The sequence below is a fragment of the Apis florea genome, unplaced genomic scaffold (genome assembly GCF_048593485.1).
Source record: "Apis florea isolate Af1SG1 unplaced genomic scaffold, ASM4859348v1 contig_3391_pilon, whole genome shotgun sequence".
In the NCBI taxonomy this organism is placed as follows: domain Eukaryota; kingdom Metazoa; phylum Arthropoda; class Insecta; order Hymenoptera; family Apidae; genus Apis; species Apis florea.
The window spans coordinates 3773609-3792541 of NW_028256754.1; the positions used below are offsets into that span (position 1 = coordinate 3773609).

Below are 18933 nucleotides of genomic sequence, written 5' to 3' on the forward strand. Positions count from 1 at the left end.
TTAGGAAAAATATTCGGACTTGAATTTTTTAATTAAATAAAATTTGAAATTTTAGAATCATGATGGAATTTAAAAAATTAAAAAAATTCAAGACTCCAAATTTCTTAATTTTTTGGAATTCTAAATTTCTGGATTTTTAAACTTTTTTATATTGTTAAATCTTGCAAATATCAAAGAGAATATTAAATCAAAACGAGAGAGTAGAATAGTATAGAAACTAAACTAAATGAAACGAAAATCGAGGTATATAAAGTACTTACATAAAGGGAATGTCAGAAAATAAGAAAAAGAGAATAGTTGGATATAAGGAAAGAAACAAAAGGCAAGAAGGGTAAGGCAAAATAAAGAGAAAAGATAAAAAGCGTATCTGATCGGTGAAATGGATAGTTTTCGTTCGTATAACGCCACTACCACGGTGGCTTTCTCGTTAAATTTCTGCTTTGGCTTACCTTCTCGCCGGCTCGCAGTTTCGGATGCATCCCAGCCACCCATTATCTTCCTCTTTATGACGTCGAATTAATTCAACGAGCGAAATAAAGGCTCGTAAAACCGGTGCCGGTCATCGATCGTACCGTTAATCGCCATAACGTGATATACGGTACGAGTGAAATGAAGCGGATGACTGGAATTCGATTATATTCTCCCCATTTCTTTTTGCTTTTTCATTCTTATTTTTTTTCCCCCTTTTTTCGAAGAGTTCTGCTCCTCTTTCGAGCCCTCCAGCTATCCCTTGTTGTTGCCACGATTACTCGATCTTATGAAACGAAATTACGATTTCTTCAAGATACCACTTTATTTATCTGCACGATAACGATATACTTTTGAATATTCTTCTATTGCTTCCGATAAAGAACGAGAGAATCATTGGTTATGAAAGATATTTATTAGTAATGCTAGTTATTTCGCCGCAAATTAATAGTTAATATTTTTATATTCTGACATTTGGTACAATGTCTTTGGCATTTTACAGCTCTAAAAAAATTTACTTTAGATCAAACTCGAATAGAAAACATTATTATTACATTGTAAAAGAAATGGAATTTCTTACCAAATCTTTTTCACTCGTCTTGAAATTACGAATATTCGAAGATCATTATCAGATTATTAGATTACTGTAGATACAACTCCAAATTAATTAAATATCTAAAATAAATTCAAATAGATTAAAATATATAATTAATTAGATGTTTATAAAACAATCTTCAATCTACTTACAATAATCTCAAGTGATTTCAATATTGAATCGTATATTGAACCTTCAGTCATCCCAATTAATGAGCAAATGTGGGAATTTGGACGTGAAATCTGGGTGCAAAAAAAAAAATACTCTTTTCGGGTAAATGATAATAGCTTTATTCGTATAATAAGATAATTCGAAATATAAACGTTAAGGAACTGTCTCACCACCTTTTTCCTGAAAAAAGAAACATCGAAAACTTGCGTTTCTAATCCGATCGCAATTGACAACTAACGTAACAAAAAAAAATTCCTAATATGCGCATCACTCTGAACTTATATTGCTGTTCTATAAAACTTGATTATCGTTTAACTATCGTCGAGCACGATTCTTAATTTTTTTTTTTTTCAACTTAACCAAAAACGATCGTCGACCACCAACACGCCCAACACGGTTTCAAATACCGTATCTAAAAAGGAACAACTTTATTCATATACACGATGATCTCTATCATATCTCTCCATAATCCACAATTCACAATCCTTCTCGTCGACGAAAAGGAAAGCAAAATAATAAACGAAGCGTGTTAGGTGCGCGAACGACTTTCTTACTTTTTTTTAGATTTTTTTTTTCTTTTTTCTTTTAAATTTAAGTACAAAACCTATCTTTTTTTTCTTCTTTCCTTCTATAATTTTAGTTTCTCTCTTCAATTTCACTCTCACTCTCTCTGTACCTTTTCAACACTTCCATTACAAATAAGCACATATATCTTCTCCTCTCCCTTCCCATCTTTCACACTCACGTGCATTCTCTCTCATCTCACCTTCTTTTCTCTTCTCTTTTTCTTTCCTTCTTCTCTCACATTTTGTCGCATCCTTCCTATACAAAATCCACCTCGCCCATCCCGGAATCGGGAAAGGGCGTAGAGTTACGTCGTAATATAATATGCAAATAGTAAATATAGATATATAAATATTACTTCTAATATTACTATTTCTTTAACTTGTGGAATAAATATTATTTCTTCATTTTATTATCTTCTATCTATCTGCAATGTGTGTGTATGTATGTATAACGTTACGTACCGTGTACACGTATACACGTGGCGCGAATAGAAAAGAGAGGGAAAAAAAAAAATGTGAAATCATGTGTACACGCGTACACAGGCACATCCCTTAATAGTATTGTTGCATAATAAATGTTGTGTCTTAATTCACCGCGATGCGCTTCGCTTATCGTTAGTTAGTCAATATAATATAGTTCCTCTCTTCGTTTTTTTTTTTTTTCATTTTTTTGTTTTTTATCATTTTTTCATTCTTTCCCCGCGATTAACATACGTATGCGTATTTTTATGTATACATTATAATAAAATGTTACGTAAATTATACGGGGGTGACTCTTAGGTTTTTTTTGCACGCTTTCCCCGACAACTTCCGGTCTCGAAAGGGCGTGCCACCGGAAAGGATGGAAAGGGAAGGGAAGGAAAGATAAGAAACGAAATAAGAAAGAGAAAAGGGGTTGGTTAAGGACATGGATGCTGTCGGGGAACGACAAACCGCGATCATTCTCGTTAAAAATCATAAAATCGTAACGTTCCCTTCCGCTTGCTAAACTCTTATCCAACAATCGTTCGAGGTATAGGTACAAGTGAACTCTTTTTTTATTTATTATTTATTTTATTTATTTATTTATATATTTATTTATTTCGTTTAGTTTTAATAAGGAGGTGGGTCCAGTTTAACTTCGTCTATTATCCGCGAGATCGGCCGATCACGAATCCTTACAACATACGTAAATATATGTGTGTGTATATATTCTATATATATATACATATATATATATATAGAAAAATTCACGAAAGCATTCTCGATAGAAACGAAAAATTCGAGAAGCATTCTTCCTTTTAGACGCAGAGATAACGTTACTGAAGTAGTAATGTGTTATCGTTAATAATTAATATTAATATTATCGATAATATATTATATTATTAGGTAGTAGAAGATTATATATGCTGTTCTATACGCGTATATTGGTTATTATATATAAAGTGTATAATATAATATATTATATAATATTACATATTAAATATTACTATAATACAAAGTGAGTAGTACAATCGTTATTACCGTTAATCGTTAAATAATTCTTAACAGTATTGCTCGATAATAGAATAATAGGTAATTAGCATCAAACCTTAGACGATTATATCTACCCGCTCTTTCTCTCTCTCTCTCTCTTTCTCTCTCATTCTCTCTCCTCACGGAGAATTTTGCGTCTTTACGTTTTTGCGAGGCCAAAATTCTCTTTTCTAATGTAAAAACTCGTGTTCTCCATCCCTCTCGAAGGGAGGATAAAATTTTCTTTTTTTTTCTTCCTTCATATTTCCTAAACATCTTTCTTTATTTAAAAAAAAAAAAAAATCGCAATTTTGTTGTATTTCATACGGTCGGAACGTAGGGTCCCTCGATTTACACTTTTCGCAGTTTTTCATCTTTCCTTCCCTTTTTTTTTTTATTTCTTTTAAAAAAATTATCCGTGATTACCGTAGAAAGCTTGTATCGTCGCGAGAATCGAGACGAAATTCCAACGACGCCACCCCCGGTTTAAAGCGGCTAAGTCTCTGTGGTGCACGTTCGTCGAATTAAATGCGGTCAATGAAGACGAAAGGCGTATTGGCGCGTGTTTTCTCAATTTCCGGTTTCAATCGAAACCGGAACACATTGTGTTAATGAACAACGAGAAAAATAACAATGGAATTTTAATTAAAAAGAAAAAAATTAAAAAACATCGTAACAATTGTCTTGAATACACGTAATAATATAAAAAAAAATCAAATAATTGGGGGAAGAAAAATTGTATCGAAAAGCATGTCTTTCGTCTTCCTTGTCGCTCAACGACGAACGGTTGTTATTTTCAGTATATTTTTTCATTTCACTTTTACTTTTTTTTTCCATTTTTCGGAAATCTGGTTTTCTTGCAAAAATAAGAGATTCTATCGGTCTATCTGTATATATAATATATATGTATATATATATAATATAGTATAACATGAATATCGCAGTTCAAAAATCTGTGTTGTCGGGGTTCCCAATTTATTTTTCCACTATTTTTCTTCCAACTCCTATCCTATCCCGGATTTTACATATATATATATATTATAACGATCCCCGTCGTTTTACACCCCATCTTCTATTTAAAGATGGTACATTTTCGTTGTGTAGCTCTGGTTACCACTATCCGGCTCATCAATTTAATTAAACCCTCCCCCCATCTTCGTTCCATTTCCACCCTCTCGTCCACTCGCTCTCCTCTTTCGTTCGATTCTGACGTTTTCTCATCCACTCATCCCGATACCCTTTCACGCGTCAAATCTTCATCCCCCCCCTAGAAACGGTTTCCAGTAGCAACGTCATATAAAAATAAAGGGATAAATAAAAAATATTGTTTTACTCTGAATAAAAAACCTAAGTTTACGTTTAAGTATTCTCGTCGAGAACCCTTCTCCCCTCCCCCGGGGGCCCCTGAAAATATAGATCCGTTAGAAGAGAAGATACCTCATAACTTCACCCTCTTCTTACCTCTTTGACGCACGTGTATTAACCCCTCCCTATTTATCTTGTATATTAGTTATATTATATAAAACGTTGGAGGTTTGGTACGACTGTACATACACACGTTTGTTTCTCCCATAAGAAACTATATATATATTTTTATTTTATACAATCATTTAAAAAAAAAAAAAAAAAAAAAAAAACACTCTCGAATCTTCGGAATCTTTCAGTCTCGCTCTCGCATCTTTATCACTCGTTTTCTCATTGTCAAACCCTTTCTCTCCCTCTCTCACTTTCTCTCTTTCTCTTTATTCCTTCTAACGTTTCTCAATTTGGCTAATTTTTTTTTTCTCCTTCGTTTATTTTTTCCTCGCATCCGTACACTTGCATACTCGCGCACACATTTTCAAATGGAAAATCGTCCTCGTGGCATTGTTTGTATTGCAAAAAGAAAAAGAAAATTCAGCGAACGATTCTTTTTGTCGTCGGCCACACACGTTGTAAGTCAAAAACAAAACAAAAAAAAAAAGGATACGCGTAATAAGGGGAGGGGGAAAAAACAAAAGAACACGAGAGAAAAGACACACGTTGCATAATCGTTCTAATCTATGATATCGTTGTGTTCGGAGGAGGGGATACGTTCTCTGTACTGCATGCGCATATTTTTTATAATTAATCTGAAACTGCACTCGTGTACATTAAAAAAAAAAAAAAAAAAAAAAAGTTTACAAAAAAGGAAACACAGTGGAGATCGCAAGATTCGTTCGTGTCCGCGTAAGATTAACGTGTGAATAAAATTATCCTAATTATACATTACGTATTTACGGATCAGTAAGTAAAAATGAACAAAAAGAAATAATGAAAATAGATAAGAACAAAAATGAAAATATATTTGTTTCTCTTTTATATCTGAAAAAAAGCGATAGAACACATTTGAACACGAATCTCGCGCGCCACTTCGAGTCGTTTTTTTATTATTATTATTATTATATAATGATAACAGTATTATAATAGTATATAATTGCGTTGTCCTTTCCTAAGCTAAAGCTACGTCGACGTATGTCGTTTACAAAACGCGCAATCTTCCTTATACACCACCTCTCTTGTCCTTTTATACAATTAACTATGATTATTTTTAATGTCTATGTGGCTAGCAGGTACGTTTGCACTCTTCAAAATCGCCACCAGATCTTGGAAACGTGTTATTTCTCCGTGTGTAATAATCTGTTTAATAAATCTTATAATATTTATGTTAGTAATCTTTAAAATTCGATCTTTAAATTTTCCATAATATCTCATCCCTTTGTATATTCATTTTAATCTCGTTAAATATCTTTCCTTTTTATTTCTTTCAGGCTTACGTTAAACGTTAGATACTATTTGGAACAGGACAATAGTCGTAAAAGCGCAGGATTTTTTCAAAAATTTCAAACAACGCGCCTCTCCCGGTTAATCATGTAACGCATGTTCAAGAAACTATGCAAGTATCTTCATATAAAATTGCAAAATCGTATATAATATTAGTATTTTTTTTTTATTTTTCAATGTATATATTTTATATATAAAAAAAGAAACGGAAGAGAATAATACGAAGCCTCGATAAATTCGAATCAGCGTCGTTCCACAAGGATAAAAAGCGTTTTGCAAATTAACCGGGAGAAGAAAAAATGTGTAGCAAAAACGAGAAAGAAGAGTATATTGAAAACTATAATTAAAAACACGTTTCCACGATCCAACGGCGAGGGTTACTCTCTGAGCAATTTTCGAAGAAATGTCTTTGTCGAGAGAAGGCTTAGGGAAATTTTTTAGTCAATCGAAGGGAGAAATGAAAAAAAAAATTATACAGGTATATATGATGATAAAACGAAACAAAAGAACAGGGAAAAGGGAAGAATAAAAAAAATATATCTAAATCGCTCTTTTCCGAACTAATTGACAGTTTAAAGCATAGTCATAATCATCGTACTAAATTTGGTTAAAAAAAAAAACAATGCTTGGCTAAATATGTTAACTATGATTCCTCTTTCTTTCTTTCTTTTTCTTTCTCTCGATTCACCTTCCCTTCTCTCATGATTTGGCACGATATAGAGAACTCACAGGTCGGACGAGCAAAGTAGAAAAAAAAAAAGCAGAGAGCTGCTATAAAACGGGGATTCACTATTTATTATTATTTAGCGTGAAGAGAAGGCTACTGTCTTATAAAGGCGAAATCTATTGCGAGGTATGTATATATATATATATATATATATATATATATATATAGCTGAGTTTTCTTTTGTCGCGTCGAACTAACGAATTTTTTTATCATAAAAGCAGAACTATAAAAATGTGGCCGATATAATGCTTCCTTTTCTTTTTTTTTTCTTTTTTTCTTTTTTTCATTTTCTTTTATTATTCGATCGATAGAGAATCGCGCATGCATACGCAAGCGCGCGCCCGTTCAAAATCGCGAAATCAAAGAAACGCGAGCCTCTTTCGATGAAATTTCAACGCGGAGAGGAAGAGAAACGTTATTATAGTATCTATTTCCTTCTTTTACTCTTTCTAATGTATTATGTAAAATACACGACGTCATAACGCGAGAAGGTATTTCGTATATTATTCCCAGAAACCAATTTTTCCTTTTTTTTTTTTTTCCATTTTTTTTCTTACAACGGTTAAAAATTAAGGCGCCTCTTATTATTATCCTGAGTATGCGAACAACGTTCTGTTTCCGTTAATAAATCCGATTTTTCGTTTATAAAAAACATTTTCCTTTTTTTTTTATCTTCTTTTTCCTCCATTCTAACATTCTTCTTCGTCTTCCTTTTTTTTTTGTTTTTTTTTTTTTCTGTTTTTAAGTCTTTTCGTTTCGTTACTGTGTGTGTTCTATATTTTGTAATAATATAATATAATCGTTCCTGTAATCGCGTAAAGCGGCACTCTATATATATTATAATTATCGTCATTTGCGATCGCAGGGTTAAACGTATAAAAAGTCTGTCAAAAATAGAACGGGAGCTACGGCTAGAAAATGTCACGCGGATGTAAGAATGTCGAAACTTTACACTGTGATTCGATTTGTAAGGCCTTTGTGTATATATCTCGTTCGGTATTCGAATATTATCTCGTTTTTTTCCTCCCCTTCTTCTTCTTCATCTTCTACAGTGAATGATTGTTAATAATATCTTCCTACTTAAAAACATTTTTCATTCTTTTTTTTTTTTTTTTTCTCTTTTTCTTCATTATTCGACGAACAAAGCCATGTTTTCCGTTATATAATATATTTTAAAAAGCGCACAGGTCAAACTTGTTCTCCCGAAATACATATTATAAATGGATTCGCGTCCTCTCGACGATTGTCGTGCTCAATTGCACGAAAAATCTTCCCTGGAACACACAATCGGATACTCAACTTCGTTTCTCTTTCGTAGTTTCTTGCACGATTCAAAAGTATACTCCGGAAACAACGGGTTTCCCAGTCAAGCCTCTTCGACTACCTTTTCGGAGAACTTTACTTGTCAAAAAGTTCTCCCACATTGAATCCACCCTCCCTATACCCTCTTAACATACCCTACTCCGTAAAAACGCGTTCCACCCGTGGTTCCGAACTGCATTATTACTGCGATTAATATGTACCTATATAAATTTGAAGCACTTGGGTTGCGATTCAGGTTTCAGGTCTGTGTCGTTCGATTAGTCTTTAATTAACCTGCGTGTATGTGTGTAACGTGTGTCTGTGTGTGTATAGTATATACGATTGCCGTGTCTCTCCCTAACATGTATATGCAATGCTATTTGTATGGTATTATAAATGTGTATGAACATATATAAATATATATATATATATGTGTGTAAGTTAGCACGTGTGAATGCATGCGGCGGCGGCGGTGTCGAATGTGCGTATTACGAACATCGGTCGAAGGAATGAGGAATACGTGTCGAGACATTATTTCCGGGATGCACGTGCACACACGGTTTTCGATCCAAGGCGTCGATTCTCTTCGGGGAAAGGCTCGATGATCTCTTTATATCCGTCCGTCGATCTCGATCGACGAGTTCTAACCCCTTTTTCGAAACTCTCCCTCTTTCTGTCATCCCAACTTTCCTCTTTAATTTTCGCCCGGTATTGTCGCGACAGCGAATTGTAGTATTCTTCTCTTCGAAATTCCAGCCCTCTTTTTTCTTTTCACATTCGAACGTTCGCGCGCGTAAACACAAGCTTTTTTCTTTTTTAAATATCTGCGTGTATATGTTATTATATAGCGTGAACGTGTTATGTATCGAGGGAAAGGAGTACATGTGTGTGTGTGTGTGTACATTGGCGTGCATGCGTATCTGAGATGTATCGTGTATATGAGGGTGTATTATGTATGTATACGTGGAAAAAAAAAAAAAAAGCTAGTCTTCCGGAAGTTTGTTTCGGTTATATTTCCGAGTAACCGTTTTCTTCTTTTTTTCTTATTTTTTTTCTTTTTTTATTTTGCGTATTTTCTTTTTTTTTTTTTTTTTTCGTTTTCATTTTTAATCATTTCCTATTTTTTCTCGATATAGCCCGTAAAAAGTATGTATATAAACGAATACTGTTACCTACAAATGTAATGAACACATTGTTTTGCCTTTTTTCTTCATTTTTTTTTCTCTCTCTCTCCTCACGAGGGCGCCACATATCGGGCTTCTTTTTCTCTTTTTTTCTGTATAAAACGCGCCTTCTTCCGGTAAATTTCCGCGATCGGCCGCGACGACGACGTTTTTTATCTTTTTTTTTTTTCCTTTTTTCGTTTTTCTTTTTTCTATTTATATCTTTACACATCTTCGCAATCGCGCTCGTTATTATATCATCAACCACCCTTTCGTTTTTTCTTTTTTCTTCTTTTTTTCCCTTCTTCATCATCATCGTTAATTACAATATACATAGACATATATTTATATATATTTTTTTTTCATTGTAATATATAATATAATTCCTACCATATAATAATTCCTTTTTTTTTTCCACATACCGATATTCATATTTCAAATCGTCATCAAATCAGTGAAAAATCTGTCAATTATATATATCTATATATATATATATAAGACCGCGGCGTCCGTGATCGTTCGTATCATTCGAACGATTTTTCTCATCGTTCATACGCGTATGCGTGTTGAAATTTCCATTTTCACTTTTTACTTTTTTTTTTTTTCTTATCCCCCATAAGAGTCTATTATACATCATAGTCACTATCATTATTATTATATATAATATATATAATATATATTGTAGCAGTGAAACGCTAAGTAAAAACTTGTTAACTAAAAAAAAGAAAAAAAAACTCGTAACAATAATAATAGTTATCATAAATGTTGATAATAAGACGTATTAATAATAATCGTAATAGTAATAATAATAATTATAGTAATAATTATAATCATAATCATAATTGTAATAGTAATAGTAATAATAATAGTAATAGTAATAATAATAGTAATAATAATAATATTAATATTAATGTTAAAGTCCATAATTAGTATCATTATATTCATTTCTCTTATTCACGCAAATTTTCACCTTTTCCTATTTCCTTTCTCTCTCCTCCCTTTCTCTCTGACCATATACACTTACCATATATTCCCGTTCTATATAAATTTGCAGTATACATGCTTATATCTGCTTATGTTACGTATGCGTGTGTATATACCATCCTATATAATATATACATTTATTTACACGCGTTCAAAAAGCGTAGCGTGATCACGATGGATCCTAGAATCAAATAAAGGAAAAAAAAAAAAAAAAAAAAAGAAAGAAAAGTTGATCTCCACATCTGTTATAAAATCGTGTGTTGCCACTATCCCCACACCGCGCATTTCCGCGAACGTGTACCGCGTATAATCGAATCAAAAAAATAAAAAATAAGGAAGATTCTATTCGAAGACAATATATTCCCGGAAGCCTCTTTTCCATCCAACTCGATTTTCGTTTCTCAGCCGTAAAAAAAAAAAAAAAAGCTTTGGGTAACGAGCCGAGAAATAGGGGAACAATCGATTAAGGGGGAGAGAAAAAAAAAAAATATATATTGACGAAGAAGAAAATTCGATCTTTAGAGTTTTCAACAATCCACCTCCTTCCTTCCCACGAAGCTATCATAATATTCTCGACAATCATTTAACAACGAAACTAACGATATTCTTCTTCGCGTTTAGTTTCTCTCTTATTGCACCCGTTTAAAAAAAAAAAAAGAAGAAAAGAAAACATCCAAGGCGATCTCTCAGCACGAGAAATCGGCGAAAGGAAAGAAACGGAGTCGCGAGGAAGGAAAGAGCAAAATATATAATAATATACACGCGACATTTTATCACAAATTTCACAATCACGATTTTTTGTGGCACCGCCGGATCAGAAGAACGAGGAAGAAGACAGACGAAAAAGGGGTTCGAATATTTTTTCGCAACCCGAAAATTTGCTAGGTAATATATATTCGTTTCGCGTATGAAACGCGAATCTAAAAATGGAAGAGATGCATGGTGCATGCCTTATGTAATGTTAAGAAAAAGAATGTAAGGAATTATGTTAAGGTACCGAACTAAATTTCTATATTACTCTTTCACGGTTCTATATATGACTTTCTCTTTATATCCAGCATATTGTATGCACGTAACATGTGTGTCCGTTGTGCTAGATGCAAAACTGTTTCCCTACCTACACACGTTTTGTGACTCATACGCTCTTTCACCTACTTGCAAAATTCCCAGAATACAGCCACTCTCTTGCCAACACGCTCAATATTGGATCCATGGCTCTCTCTATCGAAGGCGTGACACGTCGGGAACGTATAAAGATCGCACAGCGATCATCAATCGATCTGTAAGTAACTACTATTAGCTATGGACGCGAAAAAGCCAGTGAGATTGCAATGGTGAAAACAATGGAATTTGATAAGAAGGAGATTTGTGAATAGGTATTGTTGACTTCAACCGCACCCGGTTATCCGTGATTTTTTTTTTTTCTTCCCGCTGAATGGCATTGTCGAACGCGCGTTTTCTATCCGTGCAACGCGAAACACATCTCTTTTTGGAGCTCGTTCGTCGAATGCTTCGATTACGAATCGATAGTAAGAAAAAAAAAAAGAAAAAAAAATATATCGATTTCAAGTTTTGTCCTCGATCATCCATGCTATAATGAAAATAATTTTTAGCTTGGAGTCGTTTGAAATTGCGAGAATTACGAGAAATATAAATATCTATATCGTGATTTTTTTTCCCCTTCAATTTCCAAAACTCGTACGATCATCTATGGATCTATCTATGAAGATCTATAAATTTCGCTTTGACTATTATATTATTATCGTGACGAGAATACCGTGTAAAAGCATTATATAAAATCGCTAATGTACAGAGCTTCACGAGTTATCAGTTTTAGCCGTCTTCTTTTTGTCGCTTGTTATCGATACAAGTTTTGGAAAAAGGACGATCTAACGACGATCGTAAGCTGCGTGTATATTTTCCATTTTTATATATCTTCCTTTTCGCTCGTTCATTTTCTAAAAATGAAGGATACAACCTATAAACCGGTTCAACCCTGAAATACGTACTAAGACCAGTTAGCTAGGGAATCGACGATACCAACAGCGTACCAACATTCGTTGATAAGCCTCGTTTTCTCTTCTCTTGTGTGGCGCACGGATTTTGCATCAAACGTCGATCAGAGGATCAAACGATTCGAGAACCGAGTCGCGAAATCATCGAGACTCCTCTTATTATTAATATAATAATCCTTTTTTCTCCACTTGGAGATTTGTCTCGACATATCTAAATGCAAGTTTTTCGCGATAAAACGAAAAACCACGAGCGTGCATATGTGTGTATATATATGTATATATATATGTGTCTGTGTATATATATATATCGTGAAAAATGCATGATAAATAGTATATTCGATCGAAGGCCACGTATCTCGATCCTCCATCGAACGTTTCGTACATGGTTGCTCTTCTATTACCTCTCTATATCGTGAAATATATTTAAAATAATACGTACGAGTTCCCAAGTTCCAGGAAAACCGGTCTTAGTCGATAATATCTGTCTCTGATAAGATGACACTGTTCGAGAAAGAGATCAAAAAAAAAAAAAATCAATATCATATCTTGACGTCGCGATTCAGCCTCGTGATTCTTTTCTTCTCGTAGTGCATTTTACCGTGATAAATCGTATATACGTATACGTACGTATGCGCGTGTATGATTTATAATATAAAACGAGAAAAAAAAAAGAATAGAAACAATGACAAAGAGAAATTCGGAATCTATCGTCGTTCTCTTTTGTCTCTTCCTTTTTTTTTTTTTAATCGAACTCAATTTTTACGTCCTTACAGATACCTTCTGTGAACTCCGACCAAAGCGATCTTCTATCAATTCCCTCCCTTCACTTTCGCAGCTCGCCTTTCGAAGAATCTCTTCTACAAATATACGTATATAAATATCCTCTTCGAAGCTCTTTTTCTTTTTTCTTTTCTTTTTTTTTTTTTTTTTTTTTTGACGATTTCTTCGATCTCTTCCAATGTTTGTTGATGCCGATTATATGCGAACGATATTTCATTTCTTCTCTCTTCATTCTTGGTACACGTTCGACAGAACAAATTTAATATCATCGATCCTTCAGGATTCTCCCCTTAACTCGAAGCAAACGAAACTTGAGGTTTCTCTCTTCGTTTTGACGTTACGTGTGCATATACATAATATATATACATACATATACATATATATATATATATACGTACATATATGTATATATATTTGTTTCTTTTATACGATAAAACGGATATGGATACAGGTATTTATTCATATCCGATCAAGTTCCGAAAACTTCGATTAAGATCAGAGAATCGCAAACACGTTCTCTCTTCTCGTTAATCAGGACCAAAATGCCCGATGCTTCTACTCAACGGCGCCATCTGGCGCCGCCGAGCGCGCCATCTGGCTTAGTTCGAAGCGTTTCTTTCCCCCATGCTGTGCGACCGAAGGCAATATATGTGTCAGAGTCAAATTAAACAGGTCAGGCAGTCTTCCTCGTTCGCATGCAGGCGTGTTTGAAAAAAATCGTCTCTATGGTCTCGAAACGTCGAGTAGAGATTTGTCGCTCGTCCATCCTTTCCTTCTTTCCGAGGGAGTAACAACAAATTCGACTCGTACGTTTCGAGCAAGTGCTTGTGTGCTTCGCGTGTTCGTGGGCTGAATCTGACACGATTCTCCCGAGTCTCTCCCTCAGCGCGTCATGGCGAGACTCCTCCTTAGAACACTGAGCCTCGTTCGAAGCCTCTCTTGTCGCCGCCTCAGATCCGCCACCTGGGCCATCGAGATCTGGTTCATCTCGTTCAACGTATCACAGTAGACAGCCGCTTGCCTCAAGATCGCGACTTTCGGCGCCTTCTCCTTCTTCTCGACAGCTGGAACGAGGATACGCAGATCCTCGAACGCGTTTCGCAGCTCTATCCGCCTTTGGCGTTCCATGTTGTTGTGCAGACTCCTCTTCTCGGTGTCCAGCTCGTCGTCGGAGGAACTTCTCGACACGCTCTTGGGTGACGACGATATGCATCGTCCTACCTTGGTTCTCCTCTGGTAGGTCCTGTGGCGCGCTCGTTTCGCCGGTTTCGGATCCGATTGAGCGGTCCTTTTTCGAGCTGGATTCGAGGGAGGTCGACCACGTGGTCTGGTTCCAGGAGCTTTCTCTTTGAACGCTGTGTTCACCGTTAATTGGAAGTGCTGTTGGTCGGCCAGGCTCGGGTACGTTGGTAATGCTGCCGGTCTGCACGGTTTCTCGAAGGTCACCACGTCGATCTCTTCCTCCTCTGTAACAGTTGAAAGGAGGAAAATTTTTTTTTTTTATAATCGTTTGAATTATACGATACGATATATAGGAGGAGGGATTGTGATGGTGAGATCGAGATTGTGTACGTAATCGTTTTAGAGTAAAATATTTATGAGTTCAAGATTTTAGAAAGAGTATTTTTTCGCATAATCACGTCTAATTGGACTTATATAACGATAATTGATTTTCATTTCATTTGTTTTTCTCATGAATTACAGTTTTAGAAAATTCTATATATTATATACATTTTATTTTTCAAAAAATGGAAATAAAATATATATTCGAGCATTATACGATAATAGATTATTAAAAAATTTGTATTCTCTAATACAAGTTTTTACGAGAAATTAAAAAAAAAATTACCCAGCATCGCTTAAACCAATTATTTAAGAATCTACTGCACAAAAGGGGACAATTAATTATACGACTCTTTGGCTCGAACGAAACTTGGATGCGACCAGAGTGCACTTTCTCGAAGGACACTGCCACCCGCACGAGCTTCGAAGATGCATCGAGATACGCTAGTGTGGTTCCAACTATTTTCTTTTTTTTTCTCTTCTAGAGAGAAACTGCTAGCATTTGCGGACAACCGTGAAACGTCGCTAATTAGTCGGGACGAAACAAGGCTCGGCACTGTCTTAACCTCGGCAATTCTATATTCAGGGTGAAGGCCGGCCACGGACAACGGAAAGAGATCGTGTCACGGTTCTCCGTAGAGCCACAGGTATACACAGAGCGGCATAAAAACGTGAGAGTGAGCTTAACTAACGTATCAACCCTGAACTCTAACCGGATGCTATCAATATCGCTTTATCTCCAAAGATTCCCTTGGCTACGAACCAGAACAAAGAGGCTATATCATTGCATACTTTGCACAAGATTTGCGTTATTAGATAAATTTTAATTAATAAATTAATTATAGGATTTGGTATAAAGAAAAAATAATAATGAAAAATTTTTCTTGTATATATAGATCTTCTAAAACCTCAAGTTTCAAGATAATCGTGAAATCGATCTTAAACCCCTTTAACATCGTCAATTAGATCTGACATACTAACTCTATCCGTTCGACGATTTGAGAAATCCCTCGAACAAAAAGAAAGACCGATCGATGGTTATGATGATATCCTTTTGGAAGCACGTGGCCTGTGCGGAGGCGTTCGAAGGGACATACGACACCGTGGGCGTTTCTACAAACTGTGTCATCCATGGCGTCTGGTACAATCAGTGGAAATCCGGTTGGTCCAGATTCCTGTCTGCCACGGATACGGATCGTAACTCTTTCCTCAAGGACAACGTTCGGGATACAATCGCTCAATGTCGGCGAACGCGTTTCGCGACAAGGAAGCCTTTCTCTTACTGTACTCCCCTCTCTCTTTTTTCCCCTCCTCTTTTTCTCTCCTCCTGCGTAGCGGTTCGATTACGTTCGCTCGATTTACGGATGAGTTTCGTTCCGCAACAGCTCCGTTCATAAAACGAACCATTAATCGGACGGTGATCATAAATATAATTGAATTCGGCTCGACATTACCCACGGTAAAGCGTGTCTCGCGACATTTTATGAATATAATTTGGCTCTCGAGTAACGAAGATTCGGTTAAACGCGGATCTTTCTTTCTCTTCGATGAATTATGGAATTACTCATAAATTATAAATTATAAATTACATTTAAAAAAAAATACGAATGATATTTTGTTTAGATTTTAAATAGAGAAAATAATAAATAATAATTTAATAAAAATCCTATTTTTTAACTTGTGTGTTTGAATTATATTTTTAGATATAATAGACACTTGGCCCATATTGCGTTTTTTAACTGGTAGTATGAGAAAAATATTCCGAGAATTCTCAACTTACTGTAAATGTTAGATGTAGAAAGGAGATACTACATACTTTCAACATTTCATAATCAATAAATTTTAGGTAATAATGCGTATCTAATGAGATATAATGTGACATAAATGTTTAAAATATAATATCCTATAGTTCGATCGTGCCTGTATTTGTCAAAATGCGTTATAGAGAGTCAAAGAGTTAATAAAGATATGTACATCGCCGATTCGAAACGCGAAGTGGATAGCAAGGTATATTTCTTTCACCTAAAGTGGAACCGCTCACTTTATGATCGCTGCATTTTCATGCATTAATATACTCGATTTATACGTTGTATAGAAGTTGTTGTCTTTCAATTCCGGTAATTTTATTCGCATGATACAAAGAAAAATAAAAATACGAAGTATACAGCATTACGAGATTCTTTCTTATGCAATGAATTTAACCTGAAATCTAAGATTTGAAAAAGAAAGAAAGAAAAAAATCTGGAATGTTTATCTATAAACATCGAATTAATCATGTTAAATTTTCCCATTTATTTTTATTTTACTTATATTTTATTTATTAAACTTCAACTCCATTTGATTTATTAGACTCGAAATTACCAAGCAATCTGTTTATCTTGGTTTTACAATTAACAAGGATGTAGATAACAATTATTTAGATAACAATTCTTCTTTAATATAATTATATATATACTAAAAAAGTAAATTGTCTATATAATATCGTAAAAAGAATTTAAATCTATTATATTATCTATTATATTATCTATGAAAATTAGAAATGATTATTTTTGTTATGAACATTTTATTCGATTTCTTTCATAATATTACTTTATATACGTACTACAGAGATAGATAGTTAAACATTCGTTTAATTAAACATAATCGATTTTTCCACTAGAATCATTGTCCGTTAGAATTATTGTCTCCTTGTATAAAATAGAATCCGTTGGCGATTTAAATTACAAAAATTCCTAACTTATCCCTATCTTGAAACACGTCACGCTCGGTGTGCAAAACATCCAGACACGTCTTCCGGTTTCACTTTACCTGGCCGCTGCAATCGCAGCGTGAACTTTTAATTAAGCCTGGTGGTACAAACCGAGAAAAAAATCTGTCTATCCTACTTCGATCATGCACTGATATTTAATTTCGATACAAATACGATTATCAAATGACCGATTAATCTAAAAAACAAATATGTGTATCAATTTAATCAAGAACCGAGAACAAAGTATTACAAGTATTAGTTAAAATATCCTATTCAGCACTTATTTTTCAAAATGTATTGAAATATTTGAAATATTCTATTCATTCTTTAACTTTGAAATAAAATTATAAAAATTCCTACGCGTGCTTTACTGTTCAATTTTGAATTACTTTCTCTTAACAAGAACGGCGCGAAGAAAGCAATAAAAACGTAAAATTTCCTTGTGCCTTTTCGAAACGATCGATAAGATATTGTGATTATTTAATTAAGACAAGATGATCTTACAATCAAAATCACCCTAGTTATAAAATATTAATTATAACGCCCGGTTCGGTTCGAAATCGTCTCCATTTAAAGCCTCAAACGGGGCCAAGCGGAAAGAGTCTCTCGAGGAACGAGGAAGAAGCCAAACGAGAGAGGTCGCATACATGTGGCACTTGTATCCGTGTGTGCAAGGCAACGAACGAAGCAATCCACCGCCTCCGTCATGACCATACATGCCGCTTGCACGTGTATCGTCGCGCCGGCTAGGCCAGACACACGAATCTTCCCGAAACTGGCGATCCGCCAGGTCGTCGACTGCGAAAAGGCGCGAAAATTTCTAAAAATAACCATAGGAGCCATCTAAACTAACTATAGAAGGAACATCGAGGGTCGCGGACTCGAGAGAACTACTTCCCCTTTGATTTCGTCTATTTTCCCTTCGAATAGCTTTAAACGTCGTCGACGCACGTGCCACCTATTTTCGCTTTACTTCGATTCACATACCGCTTTTCCACTCTTCCGTATTTCTTTTTTAATTTTAACTTTTTTTTCTCTCTCTCAACTTCGATAGTGTTTCTTGATTCTAACATTTTTAGCTACTATGGAGCCATCTATGATCGAAGTAGAATCACCACCAGTGGCGCCACGGAAGCCATAGATGACTGGCGATTCCATGAATTCGTAAGTTGCACGATTTCTTCGAGATTTGAATTTCATGAGTTAATTAAGTAAAGAAACGAATAATCAGAAGTTAGTTTCGTGTTCGTTTACGATTTTATTAAAAAAAAAAAGAAAAAATTACGACTATATAAAGTTCAATGAATTGATAAATGAGAAATTGCAAATAATTAATAGTGATTTTAATTCAATTTCAACAATTTTACTTCAAATCGAATATAAAATGAAAAATAAAATGTACGATTAACGTATTTGAATTGTAACTTGAAAGTTATAAAATGTCAAGGAATGAAATCCATTAGATTTTTAAATTTACTTATATATGAATACCGTGCTACTATGTCTTTGCTCTTATAAAAGGCACACAAACGTTGAAAAAACGGATGTTACGAG

At 34.6% G+C, this 18933-nt stretch overlaps 1 protein-coding gene and 1 long non-coding RNA gene across 3 annotated transcripts in view; one reads left to right on the top strand and one right to left on the bottom strand.

Moving 5' to 3' along the window:
• Positions 1–1329: 1329 nt before the first annotated feature.
• Myc (bHLH transcription factor Myc) overlaps positions 1330–18933 on the bottom strand; it is a 39877-nt gene continuing 22273 nt past the window's right edge. For both annotated transcript variants that reach the window (XM_012486193.3, XM_012486192.3), the window contains one exon: positions 1330–14533. In XM_012486193.3, the coding sequence (XP_012341647.1) occupies positions 13950–14533 (584 nt within the window). In that variant the 3' untranslated portion in view covers positions 1330–13949. The remainder of the gene's footprint in view (positions 14534–18933) is intronic.
• Positions 11553–16294, top strand: LOC147656978 (uncharacterized). The gene is made up of 3 exons (XR_015293408.1): positions 11553–11648; positions 15116–15277; positions 15527–16294. It is a non-coding gene; the product is annotated as an uncharacterized LOC147656978 (long non-coding RNA).